At 39.3% G+C, this 23742-nt stretch overlaps 1 protein-coding gene and 1 long non-coding RNA gene across 3 annotated transcripts in view; one reads left to right on the plus strand and one right to left on the minus strand.

Annotated features, from left to right (window-relative positions):
* Nucleotides 1-17255, plus strand: part of LOC308634224 — a 29696-nt gene extending 12441 nt beyond the window's left edge. Inside the window, exon 2 of the long non-coding RNA XR_014018984.1 lies at nt 502-17255. This is a non-coding gene — a long non-coding RNA (uncharacterized lncRNA). The remainder of the gene's footprint in view (nt 1-501) is intronic.
* On the minus strand, nt 16653-21435 carry PPP1R3C (protein phosphatase 1 regulatory subunit 3C). Of its 2 annotated transcripts, none has more exons than XM_081267936.1 (2): nt 21277-21435; nt 16653-19057 (listed from the first exon to the last, which is right to left on the minus strand). In XM_081267936.1, the coding sequence occupies exons 1-2, from the start codon at nt 21288-21290 to the stop codon at nt 18118-18120; spliced, it is 954 nt and encodes a 317-aa protein (XP_081124062.1). In that variant the 5' UTR covers nt 21291-21435; the 3' UTR covers nt 16653-18117. The 2 variants fall into 2 exon arrangements, with proteins under 2 accessions (XP_081124062.1, XP_081124063.1); XM_081267937.1 differs by lacking the exon at nt 21277-21435 and adding an exon at nt 21117-21260.
* Between the last annotated feature and the right edge of the window lie 2307 nt (nt 21436-23742).

Raw genomic sequence — 23742 nt, forward strand, 5'->3', positions numbered from 1 at the left:
CTTCCCTTCTCTACTCCCCATGGAATTTCTATAAATAAACAATAAGACCCTGCCAGAGGCCCATTATTAACTCTTGCATGTTCTGGCTATAAATACATAAATTCTCACACTTTTACTCACTTCGTGCTTTGCAAAACACTTTCTCATATGTAATCTCCTCCTTATTTATACATCACACACTTTAAAAGTCCAATAGGCTTCTCCTTCAAAGTCCCATACACAGCACTGGGGATTTCGCTCTCCGCACCAGCTCCTGAAGCTCTTAGCCTTAAAATTACAAGCTTTAGCATGTGCTACTCAAAAAGTCTCCTATGATTTGGATCACATATATCTTCTTTTTAATTTTTTTAATTGAAAAATAGTAATTGTATATATAGTTATATATACAATAGTAATTATATATACAATGGTAATCGCCTCACATGCTTACCATCTGTTGGTGGTAAAATCATTTAAAATTTCTCTTAACAATATTGAAATATATATTATTATTAATTATAGTCACTGTGCTGTGTAGAAGATCACTGGAACTTTTTCATCCTGTGGAACTGAACTGGACACTTTGACCAACATCTCTCCTTTCCCCATTCACCTCCACCTCCCTCAGCCTCCGGTAACCACCATTCTACTCTCTGCTTCCATGGGATCGACTTTTTTCAATTTCCCATATAAAGAGATCATGCACTGTTTGTCTTTCTGTGCCTGGCTTATTTCACTTAGCATCATGTCTTCCAGGTTCCTCCATATTGTCACAAATGACAGAATTTCCTTCTTTTTTTTTTATGGCTGAATAACATTCCGTTGTGTATATATGCCATGTTTTTTTTATCCATATTAGATTGTTTTCATATCTTGGCTATTGTGAATAGTGCTGCAATAAACATGAGAGTTTAGATATTTCTTCAACATACTGGTTTTTAATTCATATGGGTTTATACCCTGCCGCAGTCTGGCTGGGCACAAATCACAAGCCACTCAAGCAGGAACAAACTTTATTTCTGAACTCCCTCGAACGTCACCCACGAGGCCCTTCCAGGAACACCACACACCACCCGAACTCCCTCCACCAGAACTTCACCAACCAACGCGAACTCCCCAGGAATCCCCGTGAGAACTCCAAAGTAGCGGACAGCAGAGGTCTATATACAATTGAACACACAGCCTGTTTCAATCCAGGATCATCCAGTCACAGCAATCAATCACAGCTTAATTTAATTATCATCTTAATGGCTCGCTGGCGTCACCTCTTAACCACTCCTTCTGGCGCCATCACGACTGGGCTGTGGCTCTCAGCAATACCCGGAAGTGGGTTTGCTTGAATATATGGTAATTCTTCTTAGTTTTTTGAGGATCCTCCTTACTATTTTCCAAAATAGCTCATTGATGTTCCCACCAACAGTGTGTGAAGGTTCTCTTTTCTCCACATTCTCACCCACACTTCACCTTTTATCTTTTTGATAATAACCATTCTAACGAGCATAAAGTGATGTCCCATTGTGGTTTTGATTAGCATTTCCCTGATGATTAATGATGTTCAGCTTTCTTTTCATGTACCTGTTGACCATTTGTACATCTTCCTTTGGTAAATGTCTATTTAGGTTCTTTGCACATTTTAAAAATAGGGTTATTTGTTTTCTTGCTATTGAGTAGTTTGAGTTCCTTACATATTTTCAAGTCCCTTATCCAACACATGATTCATGAATTATTTTCTCCCAATCTGTGGGTTGTCTCTTTACTTTGTTAATTGTTTCCTTTGCTATGCACAAGCTCTTTAATTTGATGCCATCCAATTTGTCTATTTTTACTTTTATTTCCTGTTATTTTGGCGTCACATCCAAGAAATCAGTTCCTGGACCAATGTTGTAGCATTTTCCCCCTATGTTTTTCTTTACTGGTTTTACAGTCTTGAGTCTTACATTTAGGTCTTTAACTACATATGCCTTGAAATGTAGTCCCCAATGTCATTTGCACCTCCCTAATAATCAGAATCCACCATCTATCAGACATTTTCTCTGACCCACATATGGCTCTAAGGTCTTTACATGCATGATCTCACTTAAATTCCACAATAATCCTGAGAGGTTGATATGACCGAGGCAGTTCATAGATAAGGAAAGGGAGACTCTGCATGACTATGCTGCACCTTCTTAACCCCTGCCCTGAGGTCTTCTTGCTATGAGGCCCTTTGCATCTAGGATTCCAGAGCATCTCCTGGGATGAAGGCTAGTCAGACATCAGGAACACCAGGAGTAATAACCACTAGAATTTCCCCCAGCCTAATGCCATGTCTTACTTTTTGCTTCAATAGAACTTATTTTGCTGGACTCTGTACTAGGCACTATGGACAGAGCAGTAAATAAGACAGACAGGTCCTGCCCTCATAGGATTTACAAGCTAGTTAGGAAGATGGTCCGGAAATGAGTACATGGTTAAACACGTGGACCAGTTCACCAAGAGGTTTCAAATCCACAGGCAATAAACATGATATAGATTTGACTCTTCACACTGTCCTCCACTGTGCTCTGTGAAATCACCTCCTTCCCTTTTTCCTCCCTTTTAAAATATCTCAGACACATTCCATTACTTCCTATCACTTTCAGTTATTCAAATTTAGACCAGACCACTTTAAATTCCCTTTTCTTATCTAAAGTCCTCTGCCGTGACTTGCTGCTGGAGGGCCTTAGATGACTGGGGTGGGGTCTGCTCTGCATTCCCCTCCCTACCTGGCTCTCTGGCTGTGGTTTGCTCTGCACTGGGGGCAGGAAGGGGAAGGGGACTTGAGCAATTCCTCCCCACCCCCAGCTCTGGCTACCTGATATGTACCTCAGAGACCCTGGCTGCAGGACAGCCCCTCATCCAGAAGCGGGACGCCTTAGGTGGGAGCCAGCAAGTCATCGCAGGCCCAGCACTTTCCTCAGTGTCCTTCTGACCCATGTAAATTCAGCCATCCTGCTGTGGCAAGCCTTGGGAGAGAGCCCGGCCCATCACCAGGACTTTTCTCAGCCCTGCCTTCCTTCTCCACTCTTTCTTCCCCATAGATGGAAAAGATAGAAGAACTGTTACCCAGGAAGATGTTCAGGCAGACAAGAAATATGTTAGTGATTTCTTTAACATGCCCCCAACTCTTCCTTGGTGTGGAGGAGGGGGGAAAACAGTCCTTCCCCAACCCCTGGGTGAATTCTATCACCAGGAATTCTGTACCTACCACAAACTGAGGACTCTGAGGACCCAGCCCTCTTCTCCAGCTCAGCCTTCTCCTAATAAACCTGGGACTGGGGGTGAGTCAGTGATATTCACACCAGTTCCACACCAATTGTTGAAGACTGGTTAAGAGCTCTCCTTAGAATGAGAGCTAAGCACGTCTAGTGTCACCTTTGGGTATTGGCAGCCATTCCAAGATGACAATAAAAAAAAAGTCTCCCTCAACCCCCTGTAACACATACAATTGTCATGCGAGACATGTAATGAAGGAAAAGAACAGGAAATGTCCACGCTCTGGAATCACACTTCTTGGGATCAACTCCAGATCTGGCCCTTATTGACTTTGGGAAGTAACTTAACCTCTCTGTAACTCAGATTTCTCATTTGTAAAATGGTGATGATAATAGTACACACCTCATAAGATTAAAATAAGAAAATGTAAATATAATTCATAACACACTGCCTGATACAGTAACAAATTCTCAATAATTTTCAGTTTCATAAGGACATGGATTGAGGGATACAGGCACTTCCTAGCCACTCAACAACATTTGGTGAAGTAAAGAATAATGGACAATTGGTTATGAGATTGGTTAGTCAGAGAACACCAATCTGAAAAGGGACACTTAAGCTTTGACATGACAGATAAAGGAGAAGTCAGCCAAATGCAGGAAGAACAAAATGAACACTGAGGTTAGTTACTTTATGCCACTTTGTGGTAAAATTTCTCCCAAGTACAATTTTGGCAGATTGTACTAGGATCATATTACATAATCGACCTAGAAAAGTTGCTTTTGATATGTTAATACAATGTGTAAATACAAGGTTATAAGATATTAATTCTTTCTAGACCAAAGATCTTGAGAACTCCCAGAAGACAAAGTCCTCCGTGTGCCTCACCTACATCATGCAGCCAGTGTTTCCACCATATTCTCTGCTGGTGGACTGGTCAGGCATCTTCTAGAAGCCCCCAGCTTTCCAGGACACACTTCCTATCTGTAGAGGAAATCCAGAGACCAAATCTCTCCACTCCCTCTGTAATATCACTCCAGGACATGGTCTCTGCTCCCCATCCAAGGTGAACCTGTAGAATTCTACAGAAGCCTGACTCCATCCACTGGGCCATGTCCCCACAGTGTTCTATACGGATAGCAGACAGTCGCTACTCCACCTTTTAAGAGATGCATGGAGAACAGCCAGAACGAAGAACCAGGATGGGGAAGGCTGTGGAGCAGAGGTGGGAAGAAGTGACTGGGCTTGTCAGAGACCACACTCAGCTGAGAGTTCCACACACCAAGAATGATGGCTGAAGATGGAAAGAAAGATGCAGACCATTGTAAAACAACTAAAGTACTGAAATGAGAGCAAGTGAGTGGAGTTGAAGGGCCCCACTCACAGAGCCCAGGGCAAGGATACAAATGGAGACCCCAGCCTAGCCAGGGCCCTTCTCTACCCTCCCTGGCTTTATCTGCTCTGCTGGGAAGTCACCTTTATGCAGTAGGCACTCCAGCTCACATGTCCCAACCCTGTCCATGTGTGCTCCCCCAACCCCATCCTCCAGACATCCATCTCTCAGGCTCAAGAGGGCACTTATGGTATGGGAAGCCATCAGGAGGCCATACTGAGAACAGAGGTGAAGAGTGAGATGGAGACATGTAGAGAAGCAAGTCCAGGGTCCAGGGGTGCTGTGAGCAGAGTCTAGGAGGGGGATGGGCACAGGATCCAGGTTGGGGACACATCTCCAAGACAGAGGATATGGCTAGAAGAAGGTCAGAGAGGAGCCCTTATTTAAGGTGCAGGGCTAAGGGCAGGAGTTTGAGGTGACATGGTGCCCTTATTAGTAGAGTGCTGGAAGGTAGACCTGGAATAAGTGGGTAGGAGTTAGGAAGGGAAAAACTCCTACGAGTACTTGCTTCTGCACCCTCACTGATAAATTTATATGCACAGCTCTAAACTCATCTGCATTTTTAATTATTTGTAGATAATGTCTGTGGACACTCACTCAGTATATATAAAAATACCACCTTTCCAGAATTCACAGAAACAATGATGTCATCTTTCACCCTACCCTCTTCACCTTCCCCAATATATAATTGATCTGTCTGTCTGAGCCCTCTAGCTAAAATTTTAAAGTGTGTGTGTGTGTACACGCACACGTGTGTGTGTACTATGTGTGTAAGATAAAACCTGCTTTTAGTGTGAGATCAGCCTTTAGAAATTGGAAAAGCAAAAAACAGCAATTCAAAGCAGTCTCTACCTTTGAGAAATCAGAACCTACCTCCCCATCCTAAATGGCAGGCATCCAGTGGCTACTGCCACCTGCAGCCGTCTCATTAGTCTAATGACAGCTCAGATAGTATTTCAATGCCAGCAGTGGTTACTTCCAACATAAAGTTTTAAGATCCAAAAACAATTTAATTACAATGATAGTCTACATATAAATAGTTTAAATGTGCATTGATGAGTTTGCTTCCATTTTTTTTTTAAGCTGTTAAGAACTTTGGTAGTAACAAGATCAAGATTCTGGCTAGATGAGAGGCCTGACTCCACATGATCTAAAGGTCAAGGACAGAGTATCAGCTCACAAAAGGAAGAAAGTATATCATAAATTCAAAGGAGACACATGAACAGTGTAGTGCCCAAAGTATACAAAGATTAATTTTGAAGTTTGCCTCATCCAACAGTGGACACTTGAGTCTTTGTGTGTCTCTGGTTACAGCCAGTTTTAGTTACTTTGGATCTGGTCACCATTATAAAGCCTGGGATAAAATATCTGCTGGAGGAGTAAGGATTAGCATGTGACTCACCTGCTCCAAGGACTCAGTGGGCCCACAGTTGTCATGGGCTGTTAATACATGAGCTGTTAATCCACTAACAGAGCATGAATGGGGCACAAGAGTTTGGGAAGCTGACCCAGCAAACAGCCTATCTTAATGACCGTCGACTTTCACGATGTGTGTCATCTGGGTTTCGTTGCCAGTAAGTTTTGGGCAGAAATGTGGGCTCATCGTTGTTTTAAAGCACAGTGAACCTAGTCAGTGGTATAACAGGACTGTTAAAACCGTTCCTGAGTTAAAACTTCCCCCTGGTTTGATGAAATCCTACTATAAATAAATAAGGACTGGGAGACTGAGCTAAGATCACAAGGGCAGGGCGAGGGAGGTGCCTATAGTTGTAGGTGGTGGTACCAGCAACGGGCTTTCCCTAAGCCGGTGCCACTCGGAATGTCAAGGGAAGGTGGCTATCACATTCAATAAGACTGTGCATTCTGAAACCCACAACCCCAGAAGAAAGCACTAAAAACCTGGAGAGAGGCTGGTTCCTTACAGAAACCCATAAGAATTTTCATGTCTGCAGCATCAGTGAGAGCACAATAGAACATTCCACACAACTTAACACAATCTGCCATCTCCAAATCATGAGATTTAGAAATAACACAACAGAACAGTCCGCTGTCGGGCAGGCATTTAGGCCATATCCTAAATGATGCTGTCAGAACAATGTTACCAAATATCAGATGCTCCCAAACAATTCATTGTTCTTAAGGGCTATACCAGGGAAGAGATTGCCTCCCATCCCTAACTCCCCAAAAAGCTAAGGAAAAGAAAATAAAAACACGTTAAATGGGAAAGTTCATATTGTGCTTGAAGGTACTAATAAAATCTGTTTAAAGGTTTTATTATAAAATACTATTAGCATATGAAATAACATATGCAATATATATAAAAGAAATGTTTACTTAGAAAATATTAGCAATACTCTTGGATCCTCCTTTGTATTCCCACTCCCTACTTCTTCCATAAGCATCCCTTGAAAGTAGTCACTGGGCCAAATTCTACTTATTACTTCTCTTGCCTGCCTTCATTATTTTCACATATGTGAAATATACATATATTCATTACAAATTTATATATTCAGTTTTGTGTGGTTCTGAACCTTATGTAAATGAGAGATGTATGTATATATTTTCTGCAATCTGCCCCTTTTTTTCAATTTTATGTTTATGAAATTAACTCACACTTGTAGGAGTAGCAACCATGCATCTTCATTTATGGTTTATGTCCCATTGAAATAATATAATACAATTTATTTATCCAATCTACCCTTGGCAGATATTTGTGTTGGTTGCAGTTTTTGCCTTTTATAAAGGACATTCTTATAAACCTATATAACTCCTTACTTATAAACTACCTGATATACATGTGCCAGAGTTTTTCCATAGGAGCAGAATTGCTATGCCTCTTCAACATTATGATGCTAAATTGTTTCCCAACTGATCACACCAGTTCACACTCTCACCAACAGGGTATGAGATCCATTGCCCACAAACTCATGACACTAGTTATTTACAGATGTTTTAATTTTTGCCATTCAAGTATGTAAAATAGTATATCATTATAGTTTTAATTTGCATTGCCCTGGTTATTAATGAGATTGAGTATCTTTTCATATGTTTATTGGCCATTTGGTTTTCCTATTCTGTGAAATGCCTATTTAAGACTTTTGATTATTTCTCTATAGGTTTCTTTTTGTTCTTATTAATTTTTGAAGTTCTTCACACATCCCAGAAACTAATCCCTCATCAGTCATAGCTTAAACTTTTTACTGTCTTTATGCTGTCTTTTTTTATTTTTAAAGAAAGAGAGAGAGAATTTTTTAATATTTATTTTTTAGTTTTCGGTGGACACATCATCTTTTATTTTTTATGTGGTGCTGAGGATTGAACCCAGCGCCCTGTGCATGCCAGGCGAGCATGCTACTGCTTGAGCCACATCCCCAGCCCCATACTGTCTTTATGCTATCTTTTGATTTAAAAAAAAAAAAAAAAAACTTAATATGGCTAATTTATCAGTTTTTCTCTTTCATTATTTTAGAAATTCTTTCTAACTCAATTTTAAAAATCCTTACCAATTCAAGATCCTAAAAACCTTCTGTAGCTTCTCTAAAATGTTATAAAAGTTTTCCCTTTCACCTTTAGTTATCAATCCCCCGAATCTGCCTTTTGTGCAAAGCTCGTGGAAGGATCCTGGTTTCAAGTTTGCATGTAGATAACTATTTGCTCCAGCACAGTGATTGTGAAGTCCTTTCTCTCCCCACTCAGCATCTTTTCCAGGTCTGTTATAGCTACATGTCCACATATGTATAGGCTTGCTTCTGTATCTTCACCTAGAAATTATCCATCCATAAGCTTATATCATATTGCATTAAAAGCTATAATTTTATTAAAAATCTTGGTATTTGTAGGCTGGGTCTGTAGCTCAGTGGCATAGTGCTTGCCTAGCATGCATGAGGCTCTGGGTTCAATCCTCAACACCACATAAAAATAAACATTTAAAAAAAAAATCTTGGTATTTGTAACAGCAAGCCTCCCCATCATGTTTGTTTGTTTTTTTTCTTTTCCTAAGGGACTCTTGACTTTTTGGCTCCCTCTGCACACATATTTTAGAAGCAATTTGTCAAGTTCCTTTAAAACAAATAAAAAATTATTCATATTCTGGTTTTGATTGACATTTATAAAATAGATAAATATCTTCATGGTATTAAGTTTTCCTAACCATATATGTGGAATAGTTTTTCCTTTGTAGGTTTCTTTAAATGCTTTTGAGTGCATTTTTAAATAATTTTCTTCATAAAGATCTTGTTGAACTTATTTGATTTATTCCAAAGAATTGTATACTACTGCTGTTATTGCAAATACTCCCTTTTGTAATTAATAAAGAAATAAATTTATATATATATATATATATATATTATAATTTTTATTGCTCACATAGAGATATTTGGTTCACTTTTGAGTGTTGATCATTATATTAGTCACCTATGGCTAAATAAAAAATTATACAAAATTCACAGGTTTAAAATCTCAAACATTTGTTATCTCATAGTTTCTTAAAGTAAGAAATTCAGGAGCTGCTTAGCTGGGAGTTTTAGCTTAGGATTTCTCATAAGTTTGTGGTCAAGATGTCAGACAGGACTGCAATCATCTGGAAGCTTGACCATAGCTGGAGGATTCTTGCCAAACTCACTCACATGGTTGCTGTCAGGAGGACGCTGTTCCTCTGTTTCCAATAGGGCTGCTCATAACAAGGCTGCTGGTGTCCCCCAGCACAAGGATGAGAGACAGCAACTAAGATGAAATCCATCATATCTTTTACAGCCTGATTTTGGAACTGGTATACTAATTATTTCTGTTGTATTCTATTGTTCACAGAGAATAACACTGGTACAATATGGGAGGAGATTACACAAGGGTGTGAATTCTAGAATGTGGGCATCACTGGGGGCCATCTTGAAGGCTAACTGCCACAATGTTACATCCAACAAACTTGCTAAACTCTTATATTTCTTTTAATAATTTAGAAATATATTCTTATGGATTTCCTGCACAGGCAAATATATTCTCTATTAATAATAACAATTTTATTTCTTTGCTTCCAATCCCATTTTTTTCCTTTCCTGTTTTACTTCTCAGGCTTAGATTTCGGCACAATATTTTTTAAAATATTTATTTCTTAGTTATACGCAATATCTTTATTTGGCTTATTCGTGTTTGGTTTTTTTGTTTTTGTTTTTGTTTTTTTTATGTGGAGCTGAGGATCAAACCCAGGGCCTCGCACGTGCTAGGCGAGCACTCTACCATTGAGCCACAACCCCAGTCCTTGGCACAATATTTAAAAGAGGTAAAACAGAAGTTAATACTTCTGTTAGTTAAAGTAGTTAACAGAAGACTTGATCTTAAAAATAGTTTCAACACTTACCATAGCATGATATTTGTGGCACATTTTAATTGTTTTAATTTTTGGAGAGATACCTTGTTTTTAAATTCAGGGAGTTTCCCTTTATTCCTAGCTCGAGATTTTTTCATTAAAGATGGAAATTTAACTATGTATTATTTCTTTAGTCTATTTATGTGGTAAATTATGGTGATCACTGTTCTACCATCAAATCAATTTTACATTTTTTTTTTTTTGGTGGGGGTTACCAGGGATTGAACTCAGGAACACTCACCCACTGAGCCATATCCCCAGTCCTATTTTTTTGTGTTTTATTTAGAGACAGGGTCTCACTGAGTTGCTTAGCACCTCACAGTTGCTGAGGTTGGCTTTGAACTCATGATCCTCCTGCCTCAGCCTCCCAAGCCACTGGTATTATTACATGCCTGGCCTCAATTTTGAATTCTTGAAATAAACTTAGACTGATCATAATACATTATCTTTTATAAATTATTGGATTTATTTAGAAATTTATTATATATAAATTTTGCCTTTACTTACATGTGAGATTAGTTTATAATCTTCCTTTCCTATATTGTCCTTGTAAAGGTTCCGTATCAAGTATGAGGTTATGAAACATCACCTTTTTAAAATATACTCTGGAATATTTTGTATAAGATGAGAAATATTTTATCATTGAATATTTCATGCAACATATGCAGTAAAAATACCTAGGCTCAGTATTTTGTTTGTGGGTAGATTTTAAAGTACTAAACTTAAATGTTTATGGAACTTGTCAGATTTTCTATTTATTCCTGAGATCATTTTGATACAATACACTTTTCTAGTCATTTATCCATTCTATTTAAGCTTTTAGATATATTAAAATAAAGTTTTTCTTAATATTCCACTAATTTTTTATTTCTTCATTACCTATAATTTTAACTTTTTAAAAATCCTCATTTTTTAAAGCTTTCTCACCTTCATCTCTGTGCATCTTATCAAAAGATTGGTCTTTTTGTTTCTTGAAATGTGAACTCATGTTTGATGAGAATTTTTGAGACTCAGGTTAAAGTTGCACTCTTACAGAGAGCTTATGTGTCTACCAAGCACCTGTGGGAACTGCAACCAAGGACCATTTTTTAATAAATTCTTGGTTTGAGGTTTTTTTAAAAAATATTTTTTTAGTGTTCATGGACCTTTATTTCATTCATTTATTTATATGCAGTGCTGAGAATTGAACCCAGTGCCTCCACATGTGAGGTAAGTGCTCTACCACTGAGCCACAACCCCAACCCTGGTTAGAGGTTTTCAAAATGCAAAGAATGTGAATCTGGATTGCAAATCCTTATAGTTATGAATTTGGGGAGGTTTTTTTTTTCCTCCTCTACCCAGAGCCGATGTTCAGACACCTTTCCTAGTTGAATTTCATTAAGGGAAAGACTATGTTCTTTTCTTTCTGAAGATGTATCAGTTCCTGGTCCTGCTATGCTAGATATTCACTGTGATATCTCTTCCTCACCTTAATGGGCCTTCATTCTTTGTCTCTATCCCCCTAGCTATCACAACTATTATAAACAAATGTTGGTTTTCTGAGGATTAACAAGTGACTTCAAGACAGGTGCCAGCTTCAACACACACTTAACACCCTGGAGACCTGCTTTTGGACTTTACTTAGGAGAGCAGAGGAGGCCTCTAAGTCTACCCCTACCTAGATCCCTACCTGGAAATCTATATCTAGTGAAACTATTTTTCAGAAATGAAGACTTAATAAAGATGTTTTCCACCACACACACAAAAAAACTAAGATACTTATTCATCACCACATTTGGAAATAAATACTAAAGATATCAGTATTTAATACTAAAATATTAAATACCAAAGGAAAAATGATCCAAGATAGAAACAGAGAAATACAGAAAGGAAAGACTAGCAGGATGGGTAAATAAACAGAAAAATATGAAGTAAGACTGACTGAACAAAACAACAATAACAACGTCTCATGGAATTTAAAGTACATTTAGAATTGAAATGCATAATAACAATGCAAAAGATGGGAGGATGGTTAAGTGTGTAAGGTTCCAGCTTTATCAAGAAAGTAGTAAAAATAATTTATATTACACTACTAATCCATGGTTTGTTTTATAATCACCAAAGTAATCACTACAGAAGCAATAAAAGAAAATATAAAAAATTAATGAACTAAAAAAATGCAATAAACAATGATTAACCTGGAAAAGCCAAGAAATGAAAAAGAACATAATCAAGTGGGTCAAACAGGAAACAAATAACAAAGTGGTATATATAAACTTAATTATATCAATAATTGGATTAATTCAAATGGACCAAATATTCTAAAGAGTATCCTGTGAATAATAATTTTGAGATGCAACACAGTATAAAGTTTTGACCACAGATTCTAAGTCTGGGCTCAAATCTTAGCCCTAAAACTTATTAACTAACTATGTGACAAGTCCCAAGTATTTTCTGTGCCTCAGTTTCCATATCTGTAAAATGAGAGCAATAAGAGAAACCACTTCATAGGACTATAGAACTGTTGTGAGAACTGAGTTTTATATATATCTTATATAACTTTATAACTATAACTATATATATCTTAGAACCATGCTTGCCATATAACAAGTTCTATATAAGTTTTAGCCACTATTATTAAACCTCACAGCAAACTTGTAAATAACCCATTTCACAGAGGATTAAGTTAAGGCAACAGTGATAGCACAACTTGCCAGAAATTACCCAGCTGAGGTATCACTCCAAAGTGGTAGAGGTATGTAAATACCTCTACGTAATTAGTTAATCCAAAACTCGTGCTCCATGAGAGCAGGAAACATATTTGTTTGCTCATCACAACATATTCAGTGCCAAGCAGAGACGTTGCTCTATAAATATTTGCTGAATGGATGAGTGACTCATTATAAAATTCTATTTCAGGTACTCTCTTAACCAGCAACACAGAATACTAATATTAGTACTAAGTCCTTGCTCGAGAAAGGAATCGCAAGCACCAGTGTTCATTTCCAACTACAACCACATTAGAAGGGAATATTTGTGGGAAAACATTTTATCATTAGGTAAAGTCATCCACGAAATAACAATGCTTTAGTCCATGACAGACTTCATGTGATCATGAGTCCATAAGATTAGAATGGAGCTGAAAACTTCCTAGTGCCTGGTGACATCATAACCCTCATGATGTCATAGCACAACAATTCCACATTTGTGGTAATGCTGGTGTAAACAAACCTACTGCACTGCCAGTGGTATAAAAGTATAGCACATACAATTATGCCCAGTTCATAATACTTGATATCATGAACAACTGTTCCTGGTTTATGTATTTACTATACTAGAATTTTTGTTGTTATTTTAGAGTACTCCTTCTGTTTACATTTTTTTAAAAAAAGGTTACTGTAAAACAGTATGTTCTGCTATGCTGGCAAGAGCCTTATTCATCTTGTCTCCATGGAGTCTCTTGATGGCATCAAGAAGCCACATAGAGTGATTGACCTATGCTGTCTAGGTTTGTGTAAGTTCACTCTATAATGTTTGCACAATAAGCAAATTGCCTAATGACACATTTCTCAGAAATTATCGTTTTAATGAACATATGACTGTTAATATTAGAAATAATTGTATTTATTCATCACATATTATTTGCCAAATAGTTGGTTAAGTACTTCATCTCCATGATCTCATTTTATTCTCACAAATCACTCTGGGAGGTTAAGAATTGTTATCATTCCTAATTTAAAGATGGGAACACTAAGCCTTGGATCATAATCAGGAAGCAAGTTAGTGTAAGAACAATCAAAAGAAATGAGATAGTAGAAAGAAAGTAGAAATAACCAGAATCTAAGCCACTGAATTTACCAACTTTGAAAACACCCTACCTGGGACTTGTATTGTGAAATAATAAATTTTCTTTATTTGTTGATGCTAGTTGAGTGGGGGATCATGTCACTTGTACCCAAAGGCATCATCATTAACATATGCATAAATGCTAAAGATCAGAGAAGATAAAAGAATAGATTCTAATGTAAAATGAGAAAGTCTGTCTTCGGGTTGTTTAGTAGAGGATTTGGCAGTGGTGGTGAGGCAGTGTTGGGAGAAGGGATCAGGAGGTTGGGCTCTACTCTTTCTGTGATCTCAAGCAAGTTTTAACATCTCTGGTACTCCATTTCATCATCTATATATTCTTTAAGGTGAATGGAATAATCTGAGCCATTATCAGACTCCATTTTCAGAAATGGGGCAGCTAAAAACACTTCCCCAGATTAAACCTGAAGACTTCAAATTTGATGCACATTGTAAATACTTGAATAGCTCTGAAAACTGTCCAACATAGGTTACACCTCAGACCAACTAAACCAGGATCTTGGGAGGTGCAGGGGGAGGCATCAGTATTTTAAAAGCTCACCTTCAAACTCAGAGGTGAGTATCTACTCATTGGCAGAAAGAAGGAATGGTCAGAAGGCCGGAAGTCAGCAAAACTACATGTGAGGACTATTCTGATTTTGTGGGAACTCTTCCCTGCCCACTAATGGAAGAGTTTTTCAAGTCATAGTTCACACTATCTGCTAGAAAACTCTGTGTGGAAACTGGAAATGAAAACTGAAGAAAACTCTCCCTTTGTGAACTGAAGGACCACCAAATGTGGATAGAACTTTAGGATTCCCATTAAGGAAGAGGCAAAGTTCCCTTCCATACTAGAAATTTCCAGCTTTGGGGGGAATAAACTAAAAGAAGAGTCACGAATTTAGAACAGAGTCCTTCTTTAAGCAAATTAAGCCTTCCTTTTTTTTGGAAAAGCACATCATGTACCCCCATTCAAGCCATTCTTCCAAGTTAAATTTTAAATAGCAGAGTTGCTTCTATTAGGTGAGATATCAGGATGTGAAATGTGGAAAATTCCATTCAATACTAAAGGCCCAGAAACACCATGTTCTTTGACCAAGCCCTCCTTCAGGAGCAGCCCAGGGATGTTCCAACATTGAGTCAAACTGGAAAGATGACCTGTAAGAACTTGCCAGAGTCATGCCTGCTTGGAATTGGCACCCTCTTTCAGACAGGGGTCTCCTGAAGAAGGAGGGTGTCTAGGGGAGACTTAAGGAAGAAGTGTAAGCAGCAGGAAGGAACACTAAGCCTAAAGCCACTAGCTGCTAGGCATTTGAGCCGGTGCAGTGGCCCACACCTGTAACTCCAGTGGCTCAGGAGGCTAAGGCAGGAGGACTGTGAATTCAAAGCCAGCCCCAGTAAAAGTGAGGCGTGAAGCAACTCAGTGAGACCCTGTCTCTAAATAAAATACAAAATAGGGCTGGGGATGTGGCTCAGTGGTTAAGTGTCCCTGACTTCAATCCCTGGTATCCAAGAAAATAAAAATTAAAAAAATAATAATAAAGTTAGGCATTTGAGTCCCATGACTTTGAGTCTGTCCCTGTCAGACCGAAATTTGAATTTTTTCCATCTGTTGGAAGGAGAGTATTTTTCACCCAACCATTGGCATGAATACAGTGACAAACAGGAGGTATGAACTCCAATACCCACAGAGGCCAGTCAACAGCATAAGAGAACGCAGCCATTATTTGGGGTCTTAGGCCAATACAAGGCAGCACGCCCCATCTAGGGCAGCAGGCTTCATCTAAAGGGAGCAGCTGCTACCCAACACCACATAGTTGCTGCCATGAGGAAGGCTCTTGCAATTTTTAGAGGAAAAATATGAAATCCGTATTTTTATGTAGTCTGCTGACTTTTATATCTCTGCAAATTTTTTTTTTAATTCTGTGTTAAATAAAATACATCTGAGGTCAGATACAGCCTGCAGACCTATAGTTGACATGATCCTAATAGAGGATGTTATGATTAAAGCTTATCCCTCATAATTGGGCCTTTCCAATAGGTTGGTCATTGATTTCCCCTTCAGTTTAAAATATACTGTACAGAAGCCCTTTCTGAAATGTTAGGCAGAGCGGGAATAACAACTGAGGTTCTTGGACCTGCTGCGTCTTGCCTCAAGGAACTGGCATCTCCCTTCAGTCTAGGACTGATGCCCACTGTCCCTCCCTGGGCCCCTCTTGGCAGCTCCAAGCTTAACTCTCAAGAAAGTGCTGGAGGGGCTGGGGTTGTAGCTCAGTGGTAGAGCATTTGCCCAGCACAGGTGAGACACTGGGTTCAATCCTCAGCACCACATTAAAATAAATAAATAAAATAAAGGTTAAATTTAAAAGAAAGAGGAGGAGGAGGGAGGGAGCAAGGAGAAAGAAGGGGGGCAAGGAGGAGGAAGGGGGGGTGAGGAGGAGGAGGAAGGGGGGTGAGGAGGAGGAGGAAGGGGAGTGAGGAGGAGGAGGAGGAAGGGCTCAGGGAGGAGGAGGAGTTGGAGCTCAAGAAGTAGGAGCCTCTCCAGCCCTTTCCATACTAACTCCTTCCCCATTTTAAAGTTGACATGTGACCTCCAAAATAACAAATGTGACCCAGCAGATAACAAATGTGATGAACACTAATTGCTGATGGGACAGTCTCCCTCAAGTCACTGCCCCAGGCACCAGCCCCAGAGGTCACAAATGAGACTAGAACCCTTGAAATACTCTCAGATGGATCTACTTCCTAGTCCAAACTAACTCTGCTTGGCTTTCCCTAAACAAAACAGGAGAATATCAGTTGATATTTTGTTTTTTTATTTTTTTAATTAATTGTGCCTTTGAGAAAGAAAACATTCTTGGATCTTATATCAAATACATTTATTCTTTAAGTGAGAAGTTCATAAAGGATAGCCAGAAGAGAGTGAAATATTTACAGCAGAAAAATTATGGATGTCAGCCAATCCTCAAATACTGTCACAGTGGAGTTTTTCTAATAGTACTTTTCCAGCATGGCAGATCACACGTGTTAAAATTAACTGCATTCTCTTAACACCTCTCAGCAGTTGTACACAATGACAAAAGCAAACATTCTTGTCTCCTGTTCTTAAGAGCTTATGTACACATGAAAACAATTCACATCTAAAACAATTCAAATCCATTTCTTTAAAAAAGCATTTTTACTTCAAAGGAAATTAAAACAACAAGACAAAAAACAGGCAAAGAGATTAACTACTACGTCTAATGTGCACAGAACCGGATTCTTGTGTTGAGAATCCTAGTGTCAGTCCTCACTTCAAACATCACATTGAAAAAGTGTGGCAGAAAAACAAGTCACCTTCAATATGAAGGATGTGAGCTGTGTACACTGACAACACACTCAAAGATACACCATATTACAGGAGGAAGACCAGTGTACAGTGAACCTTCTTACAAGGCTAAAAACTCATGAATTATCAGATGTTTGTTCAGACATTTGGGGTAAGCTACTATGGGCACTTGCAAAGAACAATCTTTGCCATGACCTGGAGTCCCAACATGTCATTACCATTAGTGATGGCATGAGTTTTGTCAGATAGCGTTCTGTACCAAGAACCCCAGCATGAGGCCTTGATCACAAAATTGCTTACCAACATTAGGACTGCAAAACCAGATTTGCTTACACTTTCCCCAGATTTTTTGATCATGTTTGAACAGGAAGGCTTCACTTAAGATCTTGATTCTCCAGGATACAGTTCATCATCCCCAAATACCATCCAACACCCCTAAAATTTGTTTGGCCTTTCTTCACAAGAATACATAGAATGGATCTCTTTTCCCCCATGAGTTACTTCCCCAGGAGGGAACTGTAAACCAACTTTAAAATACAAAATAACCTTACATTTTTTCACCAATAATTAAGTATCAGACCTCCCACTCCTACTCTGACTTGAGCTTCAGAGCCCTTCATGTACACCTTTCACACATTCGTCATACCATTACCACAGCTTCCCATCACCATCAATTGTCCTTCCTCCACCTTTCCTTGCCCAATGTGAAAGTTAGTGAATTGAGAGGGAAGGAGGAAGGGCACTAAAAAAAGCATGACTTTCATAAAAATAGATTCTAGGCTGTTACCTGGGCCTCCAAAGCAAAATTGGGTAATATCATCCATGTAGACCCCAACACTAACTTCTCAAGTGGCTGTATATATTCTGAAACAAGTCCGCAAAAGCTCAAACCTAAACCTACTGATGCAAAGTATCAAAAACTTCCTAATATTGAGCAATACAGACCTAGAATTGCATGGGGACTATGACAGGTCGAGACCAGTCACTAGGTTGCTTAATTCATCGATAAGAGGCCAAGTTCTCCATTCTCCCCCAGCTCTGCCATTCTGGGAAGAGCCCGCTAGCCAGCCTGGGACTGCCAAAGATCGTTGATTCTAACTCGGTCTTTGGGGGCACCTGGTGGAATGCACAGTCTTGGAGTGTCATCTGTGTCTGCACCCCATCAGGTTTCCATTGCACATGGACAATTCTGTAATTCTGGCCCTCGTTGTTGTCCCAGAAGACCTGCCCATTAGCATGATAAGAAATGCAGAACTCAATTTTCTCCTCAGTTGGAATGACAGGGGGTAAGTCAATGGCAAATGAGAAGGTGTCACTATCAGAGCTGCCATACACATTCTTCATGTAGACACAGTCCACATCTGTATAGCTTTTCCAAGTGTCAAAAGTGATTCGGACCTGAACTCTCTTCTCAAAGCTCATGTTTTTCACTTTGACAGTCCCAGTCACAGTTCGCTCTTGCAAAGAACAGTTCTCCAGACACACAAAATTCTTCTGAAAGTGTTTCCGGAAACTTAAGTAATCAGCTGAAGGCTGAGGAAAATCTAAAATCAAGTTTTTCTCCTCATGGAGTTTTAAGCCAGAGGAGATATCATTAAGGTCCAAGAGGTCAAATTGGAGATCCCAGGCTGGTTCTTCTGGGAGGTCAGAGAAGACGTGGATAGCCGTGAGAGCAAGACCCTTGGAATCAGCAAACACAACCCGCTTCTTGGTTTGGTTGTGTGAGCGCTTCCATTCGTTCTGTGATTGGGTTTCCTGCTTGAGGTTGAGACATGGTTTCAGAGGCTTTAATTTGTTCACAAAATTTCTTTTTTGAAAGTCATTGTAAGGGCCCAGGAAACTCTTCAGAGGTGGTGAATGAGCCAAGCAAAGTCTCATGGCCACATCCACTGGCATGACTGAACTGGTCAAAGGACGTGGATCTAAAACCTGGATCATTCTGCAAAGCAAAAGGATGGAGGGTTAACACCTAGATCTGGAACGCTCTTCCCCTGTCCCAAACACACAGGTTCTATTTCTGTACTGACTGAATTGCAGTCAGTGCAGCAGGGAGGTGCTACTACATGTAGTAAGAAAACAGTATCGGTAAATCAGATCTACATTCTCCATCTACCTATGCCCTTGGTTAGCTACAGGGCTGTGGGTAACTGCTTAAATCACCTAAGGGGGATTCAGTTGGATTTGATGATGTTTTATACAGCTCTAAGAACTGTATACAGCTATACAGATGTGGACTGTGTCTACATGAAGAATGTGTATGGCAGCTCTGATAGTGACACCTTCTCATTTGCTTTGTTGTGAACCAATGGTTCTCAAATCTGTCAGGTCACCATGGCCTACCAAATTAATTTCTTTCTTTCTTAAAAAATTCAGATGCCTGGGACTTTGAGCCACTAAATCAGAACCTCTCAGGGTAAATCCACAGAGGTGGATATGTTCTCAAAGCTTCCCAAGAGATTCTAATGACCAGATGGGTTCTTTGAGTACCATAGTTTCAGACCTCTGTTTCCTGTGGCTATTATTGCTTATTTTGCTGTTAAATTGATTCCACTTCTCTGGAAGGTAATCTTCTTGAAGACAAAAAGTAACAATAAAAATCCTTATGCAACAGTTCTAAGAATAAGAAGGCAGGAATGGAGTCAGAATTAATTTTTACACTTCACTTATCATTCTTTCCCATTTTTCACAAATAACTGACTGAAACACAAGCCAACCATTCATGTACTTAAAGAAATATTTTACATAATCTATATTTCCAATAGACAGATGCTCATGACAATTTCACATTTAAATGGAAAATCTGATTGCATATATGAGATTATGTATGTGTTAATTTGTTCCATTATATCATCATTTTACTACACATGTATTTTATAAAAGCATGTTGTATGCCTTGAATATATACAACAAACTTTAAAGAGAAAAAACTGGTTATTTGAAAATTGAACTGTTCTTAAATGTATGTTAGATTACTTACTGATAAACTACAGAAAATACACTAAAAAGTTAACTCTCTCTCAGTGATAATGATTAACATGATCTATTAACTGTACTTTGGGGGTATTTTCTAATGTTTTGGCAATGAGTATTTATTTATAAATATGTAGAAAGATATGTATAAATAGTAGAAAGACAATAAAGCTATTTAAAACTTAAACATAACTATGCTCAGCAATATTAAACCAAAAAGCAGCCATCAAGATGATTTTTTTTTTTCCTGGCCTTTAGCCCTCATTTTGCCAAGCTATGTAATTAGGATCTCCCTTCCTGCTTCCCCACCACAATCTTAGCTTTACAGATAAGAGGTGTGTGAACACTACACATGACATTTCTCAGTGTGGCTTTAATAACTCTCTTCATAGCAGCTCTAAGCACGTAGGCAAGTGGTCATTATCACAAAATGGACAAAGAAGAACATTCACAGTATTTATTAGCTCTGGGATTTTTCTGGGAGACCTACAAACTGAGAGCAAATAAATGAATGCTAAAGTTATAGTTGTGGATCTAAAAATAGTTAACAGGCAGGGTTTTTAGAGAAGTCTGCTTAGTTATGTCTGGAGAAGCCACTTTAGTAATTTCATGGGAGAGTTTTTTTTTTTCTTTTTCTTTTTTTTACTTTTTGCATTTATAGAAAGACAGTTTTAATATTGGGCGATTTCCCTGGAATTTTAAGTCCTGGCCAAGAGTTTAAAATAATAGTTTGTTCAAACTCTGAGACTTGAGTTTATTATGGCAAACTATGGTAAGGAATGGAGGAGAACGAATGAATGCAAACATGGCCCTGTAATTTTTGTCCCAGAGCTAAACTGACTAGCGATGTCGTAGTGCTATCACAAGTTAAATGTTTGGGATATTAGTGCAGAAAACCCAAAGATTAGAGTCGTTATCAATGAGGAAATCCAAACTAAAGCTGACTCACGTTAAGACAGTTTCTGATTTAGGATGCTGATTATGAAAATAGCTTCTGCCTAAGAAAAATACAGCGCAAATTTCCACACCTCCAAGGCCTCCCGGGGTGCCAGATTTAACACAGCAGCCAGTCAACCAGCCCTTCCCTGGATGCTACATTTGCAGGGAGGACAGAACGAAAACGCCTCCCAACTTCTCCACAGCTGCACCGTCCCTTCATTCCAGAGCGCGAAGTTGCAGCAAACCTACCTGGTGCAGCTCATTGGGCAGAGAGGCGGCGGCGGACCGAGAGAGCCCAGCACCCCGCTGTCTGCACACAGCCCCGAGCAGTACCAGCTCTGCACTCTCTCTGGCCGACTGCGGTCAGGCCCTGGAGAGGCCACTTATCAGCGCCTAACCACGTGAACTCATCCCTTGGACCAATCACCGGGCCGCGGGTCCAGTGGCGCGACCAACCAGCGCCCAGCTGGGGCTCGAGCCCAAGTCCCGGGACGTGATCGCTGCGGGCCAGGATGTGCCGGGAGCTCCCGGGAGCCCCGGCTGGGGGCTCGCGTTGATGATTCCTAGGTCAGCAGAACACTGCCGCGAACCTTGAGCAAGGAAGCTTTCAGGCACGTAATGCACGGGGCCGGGAGAGAAAGCTGCAGGCCTCACCCAGGAGGGGGCCCGCTCTTCTAAGCTTGGAGAGTCCGTTACTTGGAAATAGGTAGATCTGTGCAGAGTTGAATCTGAGCACAGAAAGTTGTGGCGGGATCCAAATGTGTACATTATTTTAAGTGTTTCCTTTGCTCATTTGTGTCCTCCCACCTTGGCCAGAGCAAAGGGAAGTTGGCTGTTCGTTGTTTCGCTTAGAGTGAATCCATAAATGCACCACACACAGGAGGAAAAGGCTGCCAGAAAATACCAATTTCTCTAATAAATGTTAGGAAAGCATGCGAGCCCCATAAAACAATGAGGTGGCATTTAATTTAAAAGCACTTTGTGTTTTAGTCCATTCTGTTCTCTCCTTGGAAGAGGACACTATAGCCAGAAATGAAATAAACTTTTTCACCCACGAGGCAGGCAGAGCCAGTAGTCGACCCAGACCAGTTCTGATGTCCTTTGGCAATGATGTAGAAAGCAAAAATGTTAAAATGTCACACTACATTTCACGACCTTCCCAAGCTAGTAACGTTCATGAGATTTCTTGGTTTTGTTTAATTGGGGGAATTTTTAGACCATCAGTTACAACCACAAAATTTAATTTCTAACTTAAGTATAATTATTTTTATAAAGCCCACCCCCTACTTCTGCTCTACTAAAACATCCAACATGATATTAAAATGTACAAAAATCATTGTGGCTTTTAAATAACTGTCAAACAATGGAACTGTTAAAATGGTGCTATTGAAGATAAATAAACCCATGCTGAAGATCGCTGAGAAAGACATTTAAATTTTGGGCTTTATTTTTTTAAACGAAATGTCCAACCAATGGCAGCTATTGTAGCCCCTCAGCTCAGCTAAAACTAGCCAAGAAGTCTTAGTCTTTGGGTTTGACTTTTACTAGCTACCTGAATCCAGGCAAGTTCTAACCTCAGTTTCCAGGTGTGTAGAGACAGTAATTTTGTTTTGAGGATTAAATAAGATTGTGCAAGTGACAAATTTAGTAAAATGCCCAGCTCATGTGCTCAACCCATGCTAGTTCTCAAGTTAGTACTCAATTCCTCTGTTAGTTTTTACTCTATCGCCTCGGGAAAGCTGGCACCTGAGCTTTTGATGTCAATAGTAGTTGTTGCTTGTTGAGCCTTTACCTTATGCTAAACACTGGTCTAAATGGTGGGTGTGTGTGTGTGTGTGTGTGTGTGTGTGTTTAATGCTTACAAGCCTAGGCGGTATCTTCTACATTAATCCTATCACAGAGAAAGGGAAACTGAGGAATTGAGGGGTCAAGAAACCTACCCAGGATCTTGCAAGTAGAGTTTGAATTAGAACCTGGCTGGTGCCCGACCATACTGACTTCCTAGACAGAATGAGATGAACAGTGTCTTATGTATTATTGGCATTAAACTCTTAATTTCATAGTTGAGGGATCTAAAACTTAAAGAAGTTAAGGGGCTTTCTGGGAACTGGTTAGGCCAAAACTAGAACCCTGGTAGAGTCCTAATCATACTTTGAGCTAAAAAGTGAATATTGCCAGTTAAAGTAATGGAGCAATAAAAAATAATAAGAATTCACTGTGATCCCATTTGAGGGAAAAGATATGCATACATAGAAAATAAAATTTGCTCTACCAAAATGTTAACAGTGCTTATTGGAAGGTAATGAGATTGTGGGGAATAAAAACATTTTTGTTGTCTTGCTTCTCTGTATTTCTTATTTTGTTCTTTACAGTGAACATGGAAAACTTCTGTAATTCATAAATAATTTTAAAGGATTTTTAAACTTTCAGATTCAACTAACAAGTAGGTATCAAGAACTATGTTAGACATTTCACATACTTAAACTGCTTGCTCACACCATCTTTCTGGAGTCCTACTTGTTTCCATCCACTCTGCTTTCTCTCCTGCCCCCTGGTGTTGATTAACGCCATAAAAGTTACTGTTTGAACTACTTAAATGAAGGATTCAGAGAAATAACACTCTCCTAAGAGTCATGCTCAATACACCTCTAACCTGGATGATCCAGGCTCCTCACTTTAGTTTTCTTCCTGGTTTTTACTGCCCTTTATTATGGG

This window comes from Spermophilus citellus (genome assembly GCF_964194105.1).
Source record: "Spermophilus citellus genome assembly, chromosome: 15".
Taxonomy (NCBI): Eukaryota; Metazoa; Chordata; class Mammalia; order Rodentia; family Sciuridae; genus Spermophilus; species Spermophilus citellus.